Here is a 20,586-nt window from a genome sequence, read left to right on the forward strand (position 1 = left end):
CACTGGTACACTGGTACCTGGTACACTGGTACCTGGTACACAGGCATGCTGTTCCCCGCGGCGCTGGTGGGTCTGCTGGTGTTCCTCTACGGCGTGTTCACCCTGGAGGACTGCCGAGTCAGGTAACGGGAGAGGAGGTGAGAGAGCTCCGCTGTGTTGTAATGCTCACCAGGCTTGACCCACATCTTGTCTACAATCGTCTTCATCTGTCTAACTATACTTAATCCGTTAAGACCTGACATCTCTACATCATCTTAAAACTATCACTCTTAACCACATTATAACCACTTGTCCTATACTGTACTGTATGTTGGGCAAAATATATTAAAAGTGTCAAAAACATTTAAAACTAATCTGAAATTGTGTTTTATTATATTTCTGTTTTTGCCTTCTTTTCTTAAAAAAACGAAAGAAAAAATATTGGCGATTCTTGTTGTACAACAAAATATAGGCTATGGTGCTTAAATCCTAAAGGACAACTTGTTTTTTCTTTTCAACCAATGTTCATGTTTTAGGTTGTTATTAGAGAAAGTGTTATTTATTTTTTTCATTTGCTGCTTTCTTTCGTTTTAGCAATGTTTGACAGGGTGGCGGGGCCATTCGAACATGGGGCTAAATATGTATTTTTGTACAAAATAACATGGTGATTTATTTCTTTATTATTTACTATAGTCCTACTAGACCCCAAGAAATGATATCTGGCCACAAAATCTCACGGGATCTATTGAATATAAAGAGGGACTAGACAAACTGACATATTGAGCCTACAGTATATGACATGCAGTTTGGCAGTCCCATAATACAGTACCTTCAGATACATTAGGGCCGTCAACCATATATTCCAAATTTGAACATGTTAAATCACATTGTAAAAAATATACGCAGATTTTCTATTGTGATTTGTCTGTGGGGAAAAAGAACAATACGAAAGCAGTGGTCTGGGTTGCTATAATCTTGTGAGATCACAGTTCTTCTCGATAGCTGCCCACATGCAATGAATCCTCGGACAGGAGTCACGTAACGTCACTTTAATTGATTAAACATTAACGCGTAGGCAAAAGGTGAAACGAGTGATCCGTGTGCTTAACGACAGAGTTCACAACCCAACGAGGCCGCAGCGCGCAGAGAGAGAGTTATTTGGCACTAGATTACACATGACTCACAGTTACATGGATTGATTATCGTTGCCTGTTTCGTGTCAAGGAAAAAAGACACTTATGGGTCATGCTTGTCACAACACAGCTCCAATCAAGTTGTTGATGCTTTTTTTGTCTGTTTCTCCCCAGTAAAGAAATCTGCCAAGCCACAGAGATCATAATGTGTCCCATTTGTGATGAATACTGCCCCTACCTGAGGCTGTCAGACAGCTGCATCTATGCCAAGGTAATCTTAAAGACTGGGGCCATTATTATTATTTGACTTTTTGGACGACATCTGTATGAACTTCTGCATGTGTCCTTATTTTAGCCACTTTCAACCTGGCATCCCATACCTTGGGCATATCATAGGCCCACATTAGATGGGTTAGATGTTAGATGTTTTGACCAAAATATTGGTCAAAACATCAGTCATGTGTGGGCTAAGAGACTCTTCAAAAATCTAGCATCACTCGGGCTATAATAAAGATAACTGCAAATACACAAAAACCACAAAACCTTAAAGGATTTCATAAGCAGCAGTTAAATCTTAAGTCAGGGGTTCTCAACCCGTGGGTCGCGACCCCTCGGGTCGCGACCCGAGGGGTCAATAATTTCAATAATTTGAAATTTATTTTCAAAGCATTTCCAGGGGTCCCCAGCCAAAAACGTTGAGAACCCCTGTCTTAAGTGACAGTTTGCTTTGTGCATTTTCCAATTCTACCCTGTGAAAAAGCACGAGCGTGTCTGTTTTCTCCAGTGTTATCTGATCGTGTAGGTCATTCTGTAATATTTTCCCTTATTCATTTGACCTTGTACTGCGTTTTGGACTAAATAAAGAAATGTAGACTACCCACAGAAACGGCTGGCCAACTATGATAGTATTCAGTCATTCAAAAAGCCATTGGGATTTCCTATAAACACACAGTTGCCAAGTTATCTGATATCAAGTGCGTAAGCCAAGGCTTGGTAAGGAAATCCTTGCATTGTATTGGACTGATCTTAGATTAAAGTATTTTATTAAGTTAACCCATTTTGGGGGCGAGAACCCTTTTTGGATCTACAAGCTCATAGTGCTGCACTACGAGCTTGTAGGTCTGCTATTTTAGAAAAATCACACCCGTGTGAACTGAGTAGTGCAGGCATTAGCAGGCAACATTGCAGCACTATACCTCTCTCTGTTTCTGGCGCCCCCTACTGGTACCCTATAGTCATACTGGTGCTCATGACCACATGGGTACATGACCACATAGGTGTACACGGACATTGCTGGTTGTAGGAGTGGTTGCACCACTCAAAAAAAATTGTGAAAATGTGGCCCAAATGTTTGAATATATTCTTTCAGAGCGAACGTTTTTAACTCAAATATTTGCTTCTGGGGGGTCCCTGGAACAACGTATTTTCAGATGGGAGGTCGGCTGCCAATTACATTGGGGGTCTTTGACATGATGATGTTTGAGAACCACTGATATAGAAACATAGGGTTTTTCAGAAAACTGTCAGGATTTAGAAGACATTTTGAAGAATCTGGTCTCAGATCTAAATGGGTTACATGTTTTATTATCACACGGTTATTGTGATTTCTTACACCACGGATGATGGACCTTGTTTTACAGGCTTTAATATTAACATTTAAATTGTTGTTTTTTGAGGGGCCCCTACTATAGAATATTCAGCTATTAGTGTAGATTTCCGTCTTACACAAACATTAAATTCCCATTGACAATGAATGGAGAATTTACGTCATAATATTAATATTATGTGTCTGAGCAAATCGACATGATGACGCCCGATGATAAGAGCGCCCCTCACTTCACACAGGTGTGATTTGTAGCATTCTAATGGAGCTAGACAAGTCGAAGCTTTCATGTTTAATACATTCTATATTTCTATTATATTCGTTTGTTTCTGTTCTGTTTTCAGCTCACTCATTTGTTTGACAACGGGGCTACCGTGTTCTTTGCTGTATTCATGGCTGTCTGGGGTAAGTTTGATATTGTTTCTTAACCCCTTTTGGTGTTAGCATTATGTTATGCTTTAGCTATTGAAAAATAGCAGATCTACAAGCTCATAGCGCACCACCGAGTGGCGCGCTACGAGCTTGTAGGTCTGCTATTTTTGAAAAACCGAAGAACCACTGAAAAAACCACTGAGAAAACTGTCGGGATGTAGAAGACATTTTTAGAATCTGATCTCAGGTCATAATGGGTTAAGTCCTCCTCCACCAAACTAAACATTGCACTCGGATGTCGTGATGCCCATTGAGTATAGCATGTGGTAACTTCTCAGAAAGATTTAAAGCATTGCATTTACTTTCATTCAGTTGTTTGTTTGCATGCTGTACAAAATAAGGGTAGATTTGGTTCATATAACTATCATTTAGCTGGGGACCCCCTGGAACTCCCTGAAGGACCCCTGGGGGTCTCCGGACCACACTTTGAGAACCACTGCTGTACAGTATATTGTACAGTATTATGACTGATATAAAAACAGGGTGTAATGTCTGCATGCCTTCTCAGTGAAGTCAGTCACTATTTTCAGCATGCAACCAAGTAGAATGTATTGTAGAATTATTGTGTGTGGGGGGCCGCACAGTGTGCGCGCGAAGTGCGGAAATTTGTGGGTTCTCAAAATGCTTTTTGTGCTCAAACACGAAGATTTATGTATATTTCCGCACAGTAATGAGCAGGATAATATGTCTATACAGGTATATGCTACCTTAGAATAGATGTAGGCCTAGACCTATTTGACAGTGCATAAACAGCATTGCTTTGACATTAACGACTGGACGGACACACACACACACACACACACACACACACACACACACACACACACACACACACACACACACACACACACACACACACACACACACACACACACACTCACTCTGCTGTGGGCAGTTCAGAAACCCGTCCACGACCACCAGTGACATCATCGTTAGGCAGATTATTTTTTAAACAAGATTTATTTACGTGAGAATAGTTTATCAGACTATAAAGATCAGATTAGATAGAGCAGTGATTCCCAAAGTGGGGTCCGGGGACCCCCAGGGTCCTGGAGGCAGTTCCAGGGGGTCCCCAGGGAAATGATGGTTTGAAACCAAATGGACCCTTATGGGTCTGTAACTCTGAGAGTGTACAAATGGAACCAAATGGACCCTAACAGGGTTTATTATTGTGAGAATGATGGCTTCCATTTTCGCATTGCAACTTTTCAGGACTACAAAGCCTGCAGTTTCTATTAGCTTGGATTCTCCATTGATGTCACTGTTGGGTGGGTTTCTGAACTGCCCACAGCCCTCCTATGTGACACAGACCGAGTAGAAAAAAACGTGTCATTTTATCATGATTATTAGTGAGGACCTATTATATGAAGATAGGTTGAAAAGTGGTCCTTTAATGATTACCGTCATTATGGTAATCAAACAATTAATATCGCACACACCATACCTGTAACTTTTATTATCCCTCTTATTATTCTAAAAAAAGAAAAAAAAAAGTCCGCCAATTGAATATCCCTGCCATATACCATATACACCGTCTGCCGAGCAGCACACAACACTCACTGCGGCATAATTCAGACTTTATATTTGACATATGTGACTAAATTTGACTGAGGGACTGCCATTGGATGTTTTTGAATTTTCATTTTTTCTTGTCATATGAAAGCAGGGAATCATAGCTTCAAATTGACATATTGGTTGTTCAGTTTGACCCACGGGTTTTGGAGATATGGCTTATAGAGTAATGTCTTGCAGAAAACAGCGAGTTGAGAAAACAGGCTTTAAAGGTTCACTTCTGTGGTCTCGAACATTACACCTATAGCTACATGTTTAAGCATGTATTTCATCGTCGATTTCAGCTCTGATATTTGTTTCAGACATGCTCTAGTATGTGAAGAGTCTGCCTGTGCTATAAACTCTTTTTTTTTAAGAAAAAAAAAACAGTTTTTCTCCTCTGGTGAAAAGCTGGAATTTGCGCGATGGCAGTCTCTCAGTCAAATCTGGTCACATATTTACATTTGGCATAGTGTCCCATAGGTGGAGTGGAGCAGGATCCTGTCAGCGTTGTAAAAGGTCCCAGTATTCCCTGTTATTATAGCATCTATATTCTCCAATATAAATTGAATGCAGAGTGGTAGACGACGCAGCCTCCTCGTCCCAGCTGTGCAGACGGGCTGGTTGCAGAGTTATAGACTGCGCAGCCGCAGCCTCCTCAGTGTCCCAGGGCAGACGGTGTGGTTGTTTGTCTGTGAGGTCGTACGTTTGAACGCCTGAAGGGACTTGATAGACACAAAGACGAAGTGGTATAACACCATAAGCGTTAGCTCACATGAAGAAGTAGCAATATTAATTTGCTTTGCTTCATGCCTGCATGTCAACATGGATAGAAAACACATATTAGCAGTCTTTATTAAAACCTTTGGGCGGGAACCCCTTTTGGTGTTAGCGTTACGTTATGCTTTAGCTATTGAAAAATAGCAGATCTACAAGCTCATAGCGCGCCACCGAGTGGCGCGCTACGAGCTTGTAGGTCTGCTATTTTTGAAAAATCGAAGAAAGACTGACATGGAAACATAGCTTTTTCAGAAAACTGTCAGGATGTAGAAGACATTTTTATAATCTGATCTCAGGTCAGAATGGGTTAAAACATATATTTGCAGCATATAGGGTTCATGTGGTTACTCTCCCTCACAGACTAAAATACTGCCGTTTGTGTCTGGGCACCTCAATGTAAAATTGTCTATTTAGTCCAAAATGTTTTTTTTTTAAAGAAGCCGTTCCATACTGCTTGTTCTGCTTTCAACTGTAAGACTTTACTGATTCTGACTGCCTGTGTACAGCATCGCTTCAGGGCAGGCTGGGTGTAAGCTCTGAGCTGAAAGCGTTTAGCCTCGGGCCATAATATGGCCCGAGGCTAAACGCTTTCTATAACTCTGCAAAAAAAATAAAGAATGCGAGCTCACACCCCTGCCTTGCCCATATTATGGGCAAGGCAGGGGTGTGAGCTCGCATTCTTTATTTTTTTTAGGGAACATCAACAGGTTTGGTCTGCCATGGCCAGGGGGTAATAACGGACAACTCCTTTGTCATGGGATGCATAACTGTGACGGAGAGGAGAGACGAAGGCTTTGGGGGAGAATCTTGATCTGACAGGGAGGGGGACTCTGACGAAGGGCCGAGGGCTGTCGGAGGCCGATATGGAGTCTGTGTGGCACCATGAGCTTAGAATAAACTTCTACGGTGTGCATTCAGCTTTCTGGCAAAAAGAGTCTGCACACCAATTTCTGCTCCCAGACATATCGTTTTACTTAAGCTTTGGCTGGAAAAGTTACCACTGTAAATGAAAATGTCTGGGAGCAGTCATTGGTGTGCAGACTCTTTTTATACTCCTTTTTTATTCTTGAACTATCACAGTTTTTTTTATCCGGCACCCAGCCTAAATAAACAACATACAGTATGTGGCCAAATTTGACTGAGGGTACATTGATTTTTCTTTTTTTTTTCTTTTTTTCATATGCACATGAAAGCAGGGAATCATAGCTTCAAATTGACATTGGTTGTTCAGTTTGACCCACCAGTTTTGGAGATATGGCTTATAGAGTGATGTCTTGCAGAAAACAGCGAGTTGAGAAAACAGGCTTGAAAGGTTCACTTCTGTGGTCTCAAACATTACACCTATAGCTACATGTTTAAGCATTTATTTCATATACATGTCGATTTCAGCTCTGACATTTATTTCAGACATGCTCTAGTATGTGATGAGTCTGCCTGTGCTATTAACTCATTTTGGATAATAAAAAGAAATATATATATATATAGAGAGAGAGAGTTTTTCTCCTCTGGTGAAAAGCTGGAGGTTGTGCGATGGCAGGCTCTCAGTCAAAACACAAAAAAGTTTATTTAAATACCGGTACACTAATAATCAAAGACAAACTAAGACCATTTAAGACAATTCGACTAATCAGGCAAAATGCTGTGAACGCTCACCTTTGCAGAGCTCCGTGGTGTCTTGCCGTATTTGTTTGTCGTAACGCCAACACTTCAGCAGGAGGTAGACCGCTGTGCCCAGCTGGAGGGCAAAGGTCAACACCGCTATCAGGACGATGGCTCTGTTAACTGTTTATGGTTCACAAATACAACAGTGGAGTGGTTAATATTTCTTTAGACTGATTTACTTTGTCTACCAGTTCCAGTGTTGTTTTTGGCAGCACATTTAGATATATATATATATATATTTTTTTTCTCTTGAATAGTTTTCATTTAGTTTTAGTCACATTTTAGTCACCTGGAATGTTTTAGTGTTAGTTGTAGTTGACTAAATATAAGATTATAGTCAACTAAATCTACAGTTGATTTAGTCTACTAAATCAACTTGCTGAAAATAGCCGATCACAAAAATTAGTTTTTAGCTGTCAACGAAATACATTTAGTCTTAGTTTTAGTCATCATAGCTTAGTTTTCATTTTGTTTCCATTTAGTTTTCGTCACTGAAAAAAGGTAGTCGACGAACATTTTTAATCGACATAAACAACACTGACCAGTCCCTTTGTGCATTTTTGAGGGGCTGCTAGTCCCTTCTATATCCAGCTTTTAGTTTCATGACCTGACGAAGATGTGACTGATGCATCGAAACGTTGTCGCTTTTGGAGTGCACTCCAAGGAACAGCAATACAGTCCCTATGTCCCTTTGTCCGTCCCTATGTTTAGAGCACCAACAGGGACAATGTCCCTTTGTCCGTCCCTATGTTTAGAGCACCAACAGGGACAATGTCCCTTTGTCCGTCCCTATGTTTAGAGCACCAACAGGGACAATGTCCCTTTGTCTGTCCCTATGTTTAGAGCACCAACAGGGACAATGTCCCTTTGTCCGTCCCTATGTTTAGAGCACCAACAGGGACAATGTCCCTTTGTCCGTCCCTATGTTTAGAGCACCAACAGGGACAATGTCCCTTTGTCTGTCCCTATGTTTAGAGCACCAACAGGGACAATGTCCCTTTGTCCGTCCCTATGTTTAGAGCACCAACAGGGGGTGCTGACTGTTGCACCACTCACTTCAGACTGGTCTGATTATTACTTGCACCATGATAATAAAATACCAGCTCAGTGGCCTTGTGGTTAGAGTGTCCGTCCTGAGACTGGGAGGTCGGGGTTCAATCCCCGGCCGGGTCATACCAAAGACGTAAAAAATGGGACCCAGTGCCTCCCTGCTTGACAATCAGCATCAAGGGTTGGATTGGGGGTAAGTCCCTGCGACATACTAGCGTCATGTCAAGGGGGTGTACTTGTACATCAAGCTGCCTCCCGCTACAGAAACAGGACATAGGCTCCTGCCCTATGGGCCTCATGGCTCGGCAAGGCTACTTCTATGATAATAAAATAAGGGCTTAAAATGTCTTTGCTCCAGTGCCTCCTTTCCGCTATTTGAACTATTCAAAACAGTAATTAGAGAGGTTCAAAGTATTTGGGGGTGGTTCTGTACAGCATTAGTTGAGGGGTGTTGTGTACAATTGGATGTCACTAAATCAGTCCTTGAGCGGGTGTCAGGTGGTCCCCAGCTAAATTATGGAGAGTTTGTAACCAAATGGACCCTTATTAGATCTTTAACTGGTTTCATGTTGAGCTCTCAAGAGTTAAATTATTGTTAAGCGTCTGCACTACTTCATTTACAAAAAGTCTACACAATTTAGAGAATGTGGAAGAATAGTTATTTTTTTATATCATTGTTTGCCGGTTATCCTTGATGGGTATTTTATTATCCCATCATGAGATGAAAATGCAAGGACTGTATTATAAAATAAAGACTAAGAATGATCAATGATAAGCTTCGATAGCAGAGAGCTAGTAGCTGAGAGCGCTCCGGAGCAGAGAGCCAAGATGCACCGGAGCTCTCAGAATACTTTTAGGAGTAATCCAATTACAATATAAACTTAACTTTAGCTTTTACCAGGATACTATAAGTAAATAGCCAAAATGAACAATGTTACATCAGGAGGATTACCCAATAAATGCCAAAATGTTACCTGAGTCCACCCAAGGAGAGACATCCATATCAAAGTGAGGCTTTAGTCATTTTTATATATTGTTTCAGAGAGACAGAACAAGATCCACATTCAGCATAATAATTTACAATCGAATTGACCCCGACCCCGTAGGGTCTGGTGGGTGGTTGGTTTCTCTCTACCGTCTCTCAAAATGAGAGACAGTATTTATACTTCCTCAATACAAAATGGAGAATGGTACCAAGCAGACGTGGCAAGACCGAGGAACATCCTACTCAATGCAAAGGGATATGCAGTTCTGGGCACGGGATGGAAAAACACAGACCCTAAACCAGAAGAGCACAGAGGTTGGCTCGGCTTTAAAGGATAAATTGTCTATGGCATACAGTCTCGGCGAGCTGATAAGAGAATGCCTGCATGGCCTTCAAGGTCAGATACATGTAGGGTTCTAGACAGACAGTGCAATAATAATTCTTACTAACTAAGACAGCGTGAAGTCACTACACAGGGCAACCAGATTAAAAGGTCAAAAGGTCAAAGGACCATTCACCCATAAAATAAACAAAATTATCTATCAATCCTCTCCTATAGTGTGGTACCACATCAATACAGCATTGAAGTGTGTGTGTCTTGGGTCCGAGAGGCTAAATGTCGTCAAATGGTGGTCCGTGGCTCAAAGTATATAAATAATGGACCTTGATATGGAAAGGATTGAAAACCACTGCAATAAATGATTACCGCTTTTACTCTGATATGCTGCTTTAAATTCGCAATCAAGCAATGCAAGACAGGCCTGTACATGTATACATTATATTATCAAGCAATGCAAGATAGGCCTTCGTGTATACATTATATTATCAAGCAATGCAAGTTAGGCCTTCGTGTATACATTATATTATCAAGCAATGCCCCAGATCCCCCAAGTAAACCAGGGTTTTGATTTTGGAGCTTTGTCGCCTTTTTCGTCGGGTCCAGGGGTCCTCTATGAGTTTGCAGGTCCGTCTAAGTAAAGTTTTTTATTATTTATGGATGAAGAAGAAGACAATATTATATTAAGCCAGCAGGCAAATAAAGATATCACATGAAACCTCTAGCCCATTTTGGGCGGGAACCCCTTTTGGTGTTAGCATTATGTTATGCTTTATCTATTGAAAAATAGCAGATCTACAAGCTCATAGCGCGCCACCGAGTGGCGCACTACGACCTTGTAGGTCTGCTATTTTTGAAAAGTCGAAGAACGACTGACATAGAAACATAGCTTTTTCAGAAAACTGTCAGGATGTAGAAGATATTTTTAGAATCTGATCTCAGGTCAAAATGGGCTAGAGCACCTTCATACTGAACTTAAAAGCGATCCTACCAGCTGTAACACCGCCCACTATTATAATATACTGTCCATTTAGATTCTGAAACGCATCCAAGCTGGAGAGCATCCTGGATGTGCTCTCTGGCACCGAGGCTGTATACGACGTGCTGCTTGTTATTGGCATCGTCGCCATCACTGTTGCTGCAGGTTATGAATAATTGATACAGCCTGGCATATTCAGACGTTGTCACACTGTGGAAACCCGATCTCTTGTAAATGTTTTATTGTGGTGATTTTGCACTTATGGAGCTATAGAGCTGTGACGACCCTCCGGGGTTACGGGATAGGTGAGGTGAGGTGAGATATTATGACGTAGTACTGTACTTGTGTGTGTGTGTGTGGGTTCATTCATTTCTGTCTGATCAATCATAATCGTATCATAATCGTAAATTATTAATACATTATCATCATCATTTGTGTGCTTTCACGGTTAAGAAACCTTGCATAATTCATCGGTCCCCCAAGGCCATGATACACAAGACATGAGAAATGAGACCAAATGACTGCAGGCTCTCCGACAACGGAAGGCCTGGTTCTGGTTCCCGAACTGACTAGCGTGATCCAGTCGAGGTCACGAAGTCCCCCGAAGTCACTGCAATGTTATTGTTCCCCCGTGTTAACGCTTCGTAGCCAGCATGGCTGGACTGGCCACCGGGCATACCGGGCATTTTCCCGGTGGGCCGCGACCGTAGGGGGCCGCCATGATTAAGGAAAAAAAATAAAATAGGCGGCAGGCCACCAGGAAAGGTCCGGGCGTGCTGCCATTCTGCTAGTGCCATCATGATAATTTCACTGTACCTGTGTGACTGAGTGACAAATAAACCCTCTACAAAGGGTTGTGTAGTTGTCTGTTGGTCTGTATCATTTATGTTGTTCTGTAAAAGTGGTGGTATTAGGGCTTGTTTGTTTGTGTGTGCCTCGACGGAGCGGGCGGTAGAGTTTCTGCTATCTGCGCGCTGGTTGTAGCGGGCCGGTCTGGGCCAAATTCACGCGAAAATCGGCCCGGGCCGAATTTTTGTCCCAGTCCTGCCCTGGTAGCCAGTCACTATGAGCTACAATATAACATGGACTATACCAAATTACTGTAATTAATTACACCAATAATTATTTGAATAACCTATTACCGGTAGTCATATTCATAAGATTTCACTATAGTTTATGGGTAGGCCCTATAGCACTATGATGCCCCTGATTTAGCTTTACCCGTATCGGCCAGTTCTAAACCCGATTGGAAAACTTGCAGAATGAGTCGATCCCATGCAGTCTTAACTGTGTGCTAATACTCACCACCAGTGGGTGACATCTGGGCTGTTGGGTCCCACTCGGTCACCTCTGGCCCAGAGGAACCCAGGGAAAGGCTCTGGTTCCGGGGAAGACTCATCGCTCCCCTCCCCTCTCCTCTTCACTGCTCCCGGAGACCTGCTGTGCAAACACATGGCTCTGCTTTAGCTCGTGTTGTGAACCATGCAAAATGGACCGTTTTGTGGATGGCGCGCGGGGTGTTGGAGGATATTGCACATTATTCACACCTCACTGGAAGGTGTGTTAAGAAGCGTGCGTAATGGTAAATCTGCAAGCTGAGAAATATAGTGAGAATATATGAATACAAGATACAGACTCCAGCCGACTCCTACATTACCATGCCGGCTTTACGCTTAACTATTGAGAATCATAAATTCATATTGAGAATCATAATGCAACTCCCCATATAGGCCATTTCAGTCTGAACATTTTACACCACGTTGGCATTTTCTTCATAACACAGTTTTTTGCTACTACTCCTACACATTTTGTCCAAAACTTGCACAAATTGTTACACATTACTTATATGTTCATTCAAATTTTGCAGAACCCATTCCGATTGGCTACGATTGCCTTCTGAAGTGTGCTTGCTCATTGCTTGGCCTATTTTACAAAAATCATGAACGATCTGCCCCAAATATGAGCCTAGAAGCAACACAGAGTCCATTTCACTTGAGCACCAAAAATACTACAAATGTGTGTTGCATGATTACATGTTTCGGTGCAAAATGAAGTTGTGGCGTTATATGTGACAGTGAGCGTCAAACAGGATTTTGATACTCATGCTGTTTGCCTGTAATTAGTGGGAGATTATATGGCTTACCAAAAATCATGTGAAAAGAGAAGGGAACCCGCACACTCATATGCTCCAAAAGATGAATTTATTGACGAAGTTTTGAGCCAAGGCTCTTCATCTGGTCAAACTCAAGATGTCAGTGATCCACCCACTTAAATAGACACCCACGGGTCACGTTACTAGTCAAAAATCATGAACACAACATCAACACAACAATCGCATGTTGAGGCCGGGCCTCTATCCCCAAAAGCACTTCACAAGTTCGATGCAATGTTTCTGTTAAAATATACTTTAAACACGTGTTTCCCATCCGAACAGTGTAAATGATAGTGAGTGATTATTTAATCATGCTGTGATGTGATTATGTTAATACTAGAGTCACTGTATGGTAATTGAACATTATAAGGAGGGAAAGGGGCAAAGTCAGTATGTCGACGGTATGCAGTCTCAAATCTTCCTTGTCAAAATCACGTATATCGGTATGACAGATAATAGCATTTCAATATCAACAATCCTCTCAGTATGTGGTAAAACATGTAAAACTTTGTGTAGAATTATGCAACCGATTAACCTAATTAGACCTGGGCACGATTCTACAAAATGTCTTCTAAATCCTGACAGTTTTCAGTCAGTTGGTGCTCAACCTTTTTCATATCAAGGACCCGCGGAATGATCTGTATTTGGCCGTGGACCCCCATCTGAAAATATGTTGTTCCAGAGACACCCACCCCCCCCCCCCCCCCAGAAGCTAAAATTTGAATTAAAAACGTTCACTATGAAAGAATATATATATAACTAATTACTGATACAATTATAAAGTATTGACAAGTCATGAACGTAACACATGAGTGTAACTAACACATGAACGTGACACTTTTAACTCACACAACACATGGAAATCTTTCTATGAAATGTAAGCCTATACTGTTATAACAGAAAGGTTGCTTTTACAGCTGCAGATGGCGAGCAGCCTACATCTACAGTACACTGCTCGGCAGCCCGCGCTCCCATTTCTTTAATGCAGCTTAAAATAAGGTTGAAAAAAAAGCAACTGAGTGACGACTGACCTTGCTTGTTGGCTCTAGGAATTATCATTGTCCAAATGGGTAACGTTGCAGCGAGATATCCACCCAAGTCACTTCATTAACATTCAACACAGGCGCTCGATCCCCTAGCTGCTCGCTTGACAAAATAAAAAACATGCCCTTTCTTCCAAGAATGTGACACTGACACAGCCAGGCCAGGACAGATGCACGAGGAGTTCCTCTGCTTCAAAGAGCCATTGGAATGAAAAGGCTAACCCTGAACCTTCGCTTTAATTATGGAAGCTCCATTGGAATAGAGAGACTGATAAACATGCAATAAGTAAACTATCCACAGGACTTTGCTCTGCAGCACCTATAGCCTCTGGTTACTACCCAGTGGGTAGACACTGAAAGGAGCATTTTTACTGAAGTTTTACTAAACAAAAATGTGCCAGACTTTACAAATGTATCTTATTAACTTAAAATATTGATAGTAATAGCCTGAGAACTCTGTCTGTCTTCTGGGGCCTCATTGGTAAAATGTTTTAAAGATGAAAAACATCAATCTTAACCCATTCTGGGCGGGAACCCCGTTTGGTGTTTTAACTAAGCATTATACTTTAGCTATTGAAAAATAGCAGATCTACAAGCTCGTAGCGTGCCACTCGAGCTTGTACGTGTAGGTCTGCTATTTTTTTTAATCGTGAAAATGCGGCACAAATCTTTGAATATATATATTCTTTCAGATGACTTTTTTTTATTTTGACGTCGGGCCTGAATGGGTTAAACACCCCATACTTTAATCCAGTCCTTTTTTGAGGGGCGCTAGCCCCTCTTATGTCCAGCTTTTGGTGTGTGTAAACACAAACTTTGTCCTGACATAAACATTAAATGCCATTGATAATGAATGGCCATTTTTACGTCATTAGTGTAAACACAAACATTAAAAGCTGTATTATAAGTGTACTGAAAGTGTTAAAATTAAGTTTTTATGTGGCCACACCCACCAATTAATTTAGTATGCCTGGTTTGCCTGGTGGGTGGGGATGTGTGGTGATCCACCTGAACTGAAGCCACACCCACACATCTTGTTTTGTGATAAAGGGGGAGGGGTTAGGGGCGGGGATGCTGTTGTGATGTCACTATATCACTGTCATTTCGATTGGGCCTTTAGACCTGGGCTTTCATTAAGCCTTTTGAGAAACCAAAAATACACAGGGAAGACATTATTTGAATATTCTTTCTAACCACACCTGGGGGTCTATTAGAGTAATGTTAACTACATAGACGCATACAAAACAGAAAAAGGTTTCACAGGGATCATCAGCTGAAACCACATGGTTTCTATGTGGATCTCCGTCATGTTGATGATGTCATATTGATGATTACTCATTGCAGTGTTTAAAAGTAACATTTATCTAAAGATACAATCTTAAATGCTGCTGTACAAAATTCTGCAACCGAATAGATACAGATCTCATGCAAAGTTGGGTTCCTTTTGATGCAAACTTTGTGCAATCACATGCCCTAAGATCCTCTAATAATGTATCTGTTGCAGCTACCGTTTTCTAAGATCCTCTAATTGATTCGTTTCAGCTAACTGCTTCCTAAGATCCTCTAATTGATTCGTTTCAGCTAACTGCTTCCTAAGATCCTCTAATTGATTTGTTTCAGCTAACTGCTTCCTAAGATCCTCTAATTGATTCGTTTCAGCTAACTGCTTCCTAAGATCCTCTAATTGATTCGTTTCAGTTAACTGCTTCCTAAGATCCTCTACTTGATTTGTTTCAGCTAACTGCTTCCTAAGATCCTCTAATTGATTAGTTTCAGCTAACTGCTTCCTAAGATCCTCTAATTGATTCGTTTCAGTTAACTGCTTCCTAAGATCCTCTAATTGATTTGTTTCAGCTAACTGCTTCCTAAGATCCTCTAATTGATTCATTTCAGCTAACTGCTTCCTAAGATCCTCTAATTGATTCGTTTCAGCTAACTGCTTCCTAAGATCCTCTAATTGATTCGTTTCAGCTAACTGCTTCCTAAGATCCTCTAATTGATTCGTTTCAGTTAACTGCTTCCTAAGATCCTCTAATTGATTTGTTTCAGCTAACTGCTTCCTAAGATCCTCTAATTGATTTGTTTCAGCTAACTGCTTCCTAAGATCCTCTAATTGATTTGTTTCAGCTAACTGCTTCCTAAGATCCTCTAATTGATTCGTTTCAGCTAACTGCTTCCTAAGATCCTCTAATTGATTCGTTTCAGCTAACTGCTTCCTAAGATCCTCTAATTGATTCGTTTCAGCTAACTGCTTCCTAAGATCCTCTAATTGATTCGTTTCAGCTAACTGCTTCCTAAGATCCTCTAATTGATTCATTTCAGCTAACTGCTTCCTAAGATCCTCTAATTGACTCGTTTCAGCTAACTGCTTCCTAAGATCCTCTAATTGATTCGTTTCAGCTAACTGCTTCCTAAGATCCTCTAATGGATTTGTTTCAGCGAACTGCTTCCTAAGATCCTCAACTTCATCTGTTTCAGCTACCGTTTTCTTGGAGTTTTGGAAGAGACGGCGCGCTGTCCTCGCCTACGACTGGGACCTAATCGACTGGGAAGAAGAGGAGGTAAAGGTCCATTGAATTCGTGTAGGTCTTTGTGGGCCAGCGTTGACGTTAACTGTACAGGACGAGGTAGTGCTGCTGGCACACGGTAACACCTACGTACTGTACGTACATTAACCACAACTACGTAGAAGTACTATTATTTCCAGTGTTGTTTTCGTCGACTAAAACCAAGACGAAAAATGTTCACCGACTACCTTTTTTTCACTGACCAAAACTACATGGAAAATAATGACAATTTTGTCAACAAATAAAAACTAGACTAACATGTTAGGAAGGGACTATAGTGGACAAGAGATCCAGTATAAGTAATTTTACACTTGGTGGTTGCGTGCTATTTTCAGCAAGTGTAAAATCAGCCATTACAACGGCATCAAGGCCCGCCAAAACACATTTTAGTCGACTAAATCACTTGTAGATTTAGTCGACTAAAATCTTATGACATTTAGTCGACTAAAACTAGACTAACACTAATACATTCCAGGTGACTAAAATGTGACTAAAACTAACTGAAAACTGAGACTATGACTAAAACTAAAATAGAAATTTGCTGCCAAAAAACAACACTGATTACCTACAGTACAGCTGTGTTTATATGAAACAATGTCTGCGGTGAAAAGGGCCTGTGTATCCCTCGTCATACGGTTGTTTGTGACACTCAATGAATATAATTTACAGTAATTTCTGGTAAGCGACAGGGCCGTGTGAAAGAAGTACATTATGGTGTATTCAGTAAAGTATATATATATATATACATGTATACACCCACAGTATACACAGGCAATCCACATAACTGGGAGAGGCGGTTGCAAGAGTTGCTTGCACCTAAAATGTTAAAGATGGAGTGCCGTGCTTTTTGTATTTCTAATAGTTTTTCACAGGTTTACTTGTGTGACAGTACTTACATTAGACCCCTTGGTGTGGTTGTCATGTGTAATGATCTCTTCCCTTTGTACTATTTAGGGTTTCTTCCTGGAGGCTGAAACCTTGACAGTCAGGGCTGGACTGGCCACAGGGCATACCGGGCATTTTCCCGGTTTTTATTTTGACTCGAACGGGGGCACCCTGGGCAAGACCTAAGCTGAAAAGACTATCAGGGAAGTTGCGGGATTTTAGCGGAAGTGAAATCGTTGATGCTTTACAAATCAGTTTACATTCTCCGCGAATGAAACAAGTGTTGTGATTGGTCGGGAAAATATCGTATCCGGGGGAAATACATTTGACGGATGTTCCGGAGGATACAACCGCCGATAGCTTCTCTGCCTTAGGTTGTGACCAGGCTTTTCTTTTCGCAGATAAGTAAGCCTGGGACCGAGGCTAAACGGGGGGTGGCTCCCGATCATAGACTGTAATGGTAGCCACGCCCCTCAGAACATATGCAACTTTATGGTATTCTTTTTTATAAATGGGACCATAATTTTCCAAAAATAATATTATGACATGAGAAATGAGACTTTAAACTAGTGACTGGAAGCAGAAAGTATTCATGACCATGTTTTTTAAGGTAATACAGTCTAGGTGAAGTTGGGCCCAAATACATGGACCTCTATGGAGATATGGGTTTTTTTGGGCCCAATGACAGCGCCACAACAGGAAGTCCCAATTGTCTTAGTGGCTTCACAAAATATCTGTCTGACTGCCCCCCTGGGGCCGCCATGATTTGTTTTCACTGTACCTGTATCAGGTACTGTACCTGTATCAGTGAGTGACAATTAAACCCTCTACAAAGGGTTGTGTAGTTGTCTGTTGGTTTGTATCATTTATGTTTTTCTGTAAAAGTGGTGGTATTAGGGCTTGTTTGTTTGTGTGTGCCTCGACGGAGCGGGCAGTAGAGTTTCTGCTATCTGCGCGCTGGTTGTGGTGGGCCGGTCTGGGCCAAATTCACGCGAAAATGACCGGGCCGAATTTTTGTCCCAGTCCAGCCCTGTTGACAGTCAAACGTGCCAATGAAAAAAGAAAAACACAGTAATATAGTGACATCACAATATCATCCCCTCCACTAACCCCTCCCCCTCTCCATCATACAACAACAGCTGTGGGTGCGGCTTCAGTTCAGGTGGATCACCACCCACCAGGAAAACGGGGCATACATAATGAACTGGTGGGCGTGTCCATGTAAAAACGACATTTTAACAAATACTGTACACACAGAAATCTTCCTCCTTATATAATATGATGTTTTAGGGTGGAAAAAATCACGGCACTCCATCTTTAATTCAATGTTAATCAATTCATAACTTAGAGACTTGGATGACAGACTTTGTTGTTTACTTTTATTTTTTACCCTCTTTCTTGACGATGAAAACTCTAAGAGCTTTGTGTGTGTGTGTGTGTGTGTGTGTGTGTGTGTGTGTGTGTGTGTGTGTGTGTGTGTGTGTGTGTGTGTGTGTGTGTGTGTGTGTGTGTGTGTGTGTGTGTGTGTGTGCGTGCGTGCGTGCGCTTGTGAGGTCATGCATGTTGGAGACTGGATGCATGCGTGAGTGTGCCTGCCATGCGCATGAATCCATATTGATAAAAGAGAGAACGGAGTTTGCCAACAGCAAACAAATATATTTAAAATTTATATTTTTCTTGTGTTTACAACCCCCTATCTCTTTGAGTTTGACTTTATAGTTAGTTAGTTGCTGTGAGAGTTGAAGTCTAGCCAACACCAACTCACGATTCCTGGATCGCTGCCCTCCACAATTTCCTATCCAACATCAGGTTCTTGAGCTCTGCAGTGTTGTCAGCCAAGCTGTCGCGCCGCAGCACGTCTATATAGGTGGAATACGCTTCTTTCCCCTCCTGGCTCTGCCCTGGGTTAGTTCCCAGAGTCAATTTACTTGCCTCTAGTTCTGGGTGCCTGACGCAGTGCCCTGCCAGCCTCATCCTTCTCTCTCTGACTTTGTCCGTGACCCGTGGTAGGTCCCCAATAAAGGTCCACATTTCTGATGTGGTCCGTCCATGTGACACCTGTAGTGCCATTCGTAGCATTATTGTGTAGACTCCATCCAGGGCTTTTTCCTGTTGTTTTGACTTCATAAGCACTATGAAAATGTCAATAAAACGACTCCCACACAGTGTCAGTATAATATGTGGCTCTAGCTGCACTATAGGGTTGCGTTTTCCATCGTTTCCTACCTTCTTGGTTTGGTGACCTCCCCCCTCGTCCCCCTCGGCAATCATGAACTCCTCCAGTTGGTAAACAAGTACCGGTTCAATGTGAAGGAGCTCCTAATTGTTGTCGTGGGTGTTGGAGTGACTCAGAAATAACTATAGGCCTGTACACTTTAGTCCAGTATAGTCAACACAGTGAGATAATCAACTATGCTGTCATGTTGTTTTGTCCTTGCCTATACACCCAATCATTATACCTGCATGAGGCAGGTTATATAGAGTGTCGCAGTCCCGCCCCCTCGAGAGACCCGGAAAATAAATCCCTGTTCATTTTCCTCAGACTTTTCAGAAAGTATTTATTTAATTAAAGACGTTTACGCCGCGGACAAAGCCAACTCTTGTCGTGACAAAGCCAACTCTTGTCGTGACAAATCATGACAACAAGGGCCAAACAAAGAATTAGAAAGTAGAAAAAAACGGCAGGTTACAACACTTTTCTGTTGTTTTTCTTCTTTGTAATTATTTGTTTGGTCCAAAATATTGTGTGTGTTGTCATGATTTGTCACGACAAGAGTTTGCTTCGTACGACGCTTAAAAGGTCTTTAAATAAATTATACGTTTTGAAAAGCCTATGGAGAAAATGAAAGGAGAATCATTTCCTGGGCCACTCGTCGTTCTGAAAGGGGGAGGGACTATGACACTCTATAGAGCAGTGGTTTTCAACCCTTATTGTATCAAGGTCCATTACATATTCAGCATTTGAGCCACGAACCACCATTTGATGACATTTAGGGCTCCATTTTCGTCACCACTAAACCCCTTATCCCTAAACTTTTTTTTTTTTTACTATTTTGCAAAACATATTTTTAAATAGTTAAAATGGCCAGTCTACAAGCTCACAGAGTGTCAATGTAGATTGGCTAGTTGAACTATTTAAAAATGTTTTTCAAAATAGTAAAAAAAAAGAAAAGGCAAAGAAGTTTAGGGAAAAAGGGTTTAGCGTGACGAAAATGGAGCCCTTAGACTCTCAGACCCAAAATGAATGTCGTTGGATAGGATGTTGTCCACAATTCCATGCTTTATTGATGTTGGTATACGATTGGAGAGATAACAGGCAAACATTGATCAAAATAACAATTATTATACAGTCTCTAATTGTACATTGTACACTTCTTGTAAGTTAAGTAATGCATGTTTAACAATAATTTAACTCTTGAGAGTTAAATTATTAACTCTTTAGCTCTCA

General features: G+C 41.4%; 1 protein-coding gene across 1 annotated transcript in view; it reads left to right on the forward strand.

The window, feature by feature from the left end:
* The window catches only part of LOC310853802 (anoctamin-4-like), a 59,311-nt gene that overhangs the window by 15,505 nt on the left and 23,220 nt on the right, over window positions 1-20,586 (forward strand). The window contains exons 11-13 of the mRNA XM_083758264.1: window positions 1,287-1,383; window positions 3,060-3,120; window positions 16,165-16,247. Of these exons, the coding sequence (XP_083614390.1) occupies window positions 1,287-1,383; window positions 3,060-3,120; window positions 16,165-16,247 (241 nt within the window). The remainder of the gene's footprint in view (window positions 1-1,286; window positions 1,384-3,059; window positions 3,121-16,164; window positions 16,248-20,586) is intronic.

The sequence above is a fragment of the Protomyctophum parallelum genome (genome assembly GCF_964188405.1).
Source record: "Protomyctophum parallelum genome assembly, chromosome: 22".
Classification (NCBI taxonomy): domain Eukaryota; kingdom Metazoa; phylum Chordata; class Actinopteri; order Myctophiformes; family Myctophidae; genus Protomyctophum; species Protomyctophum parallelum.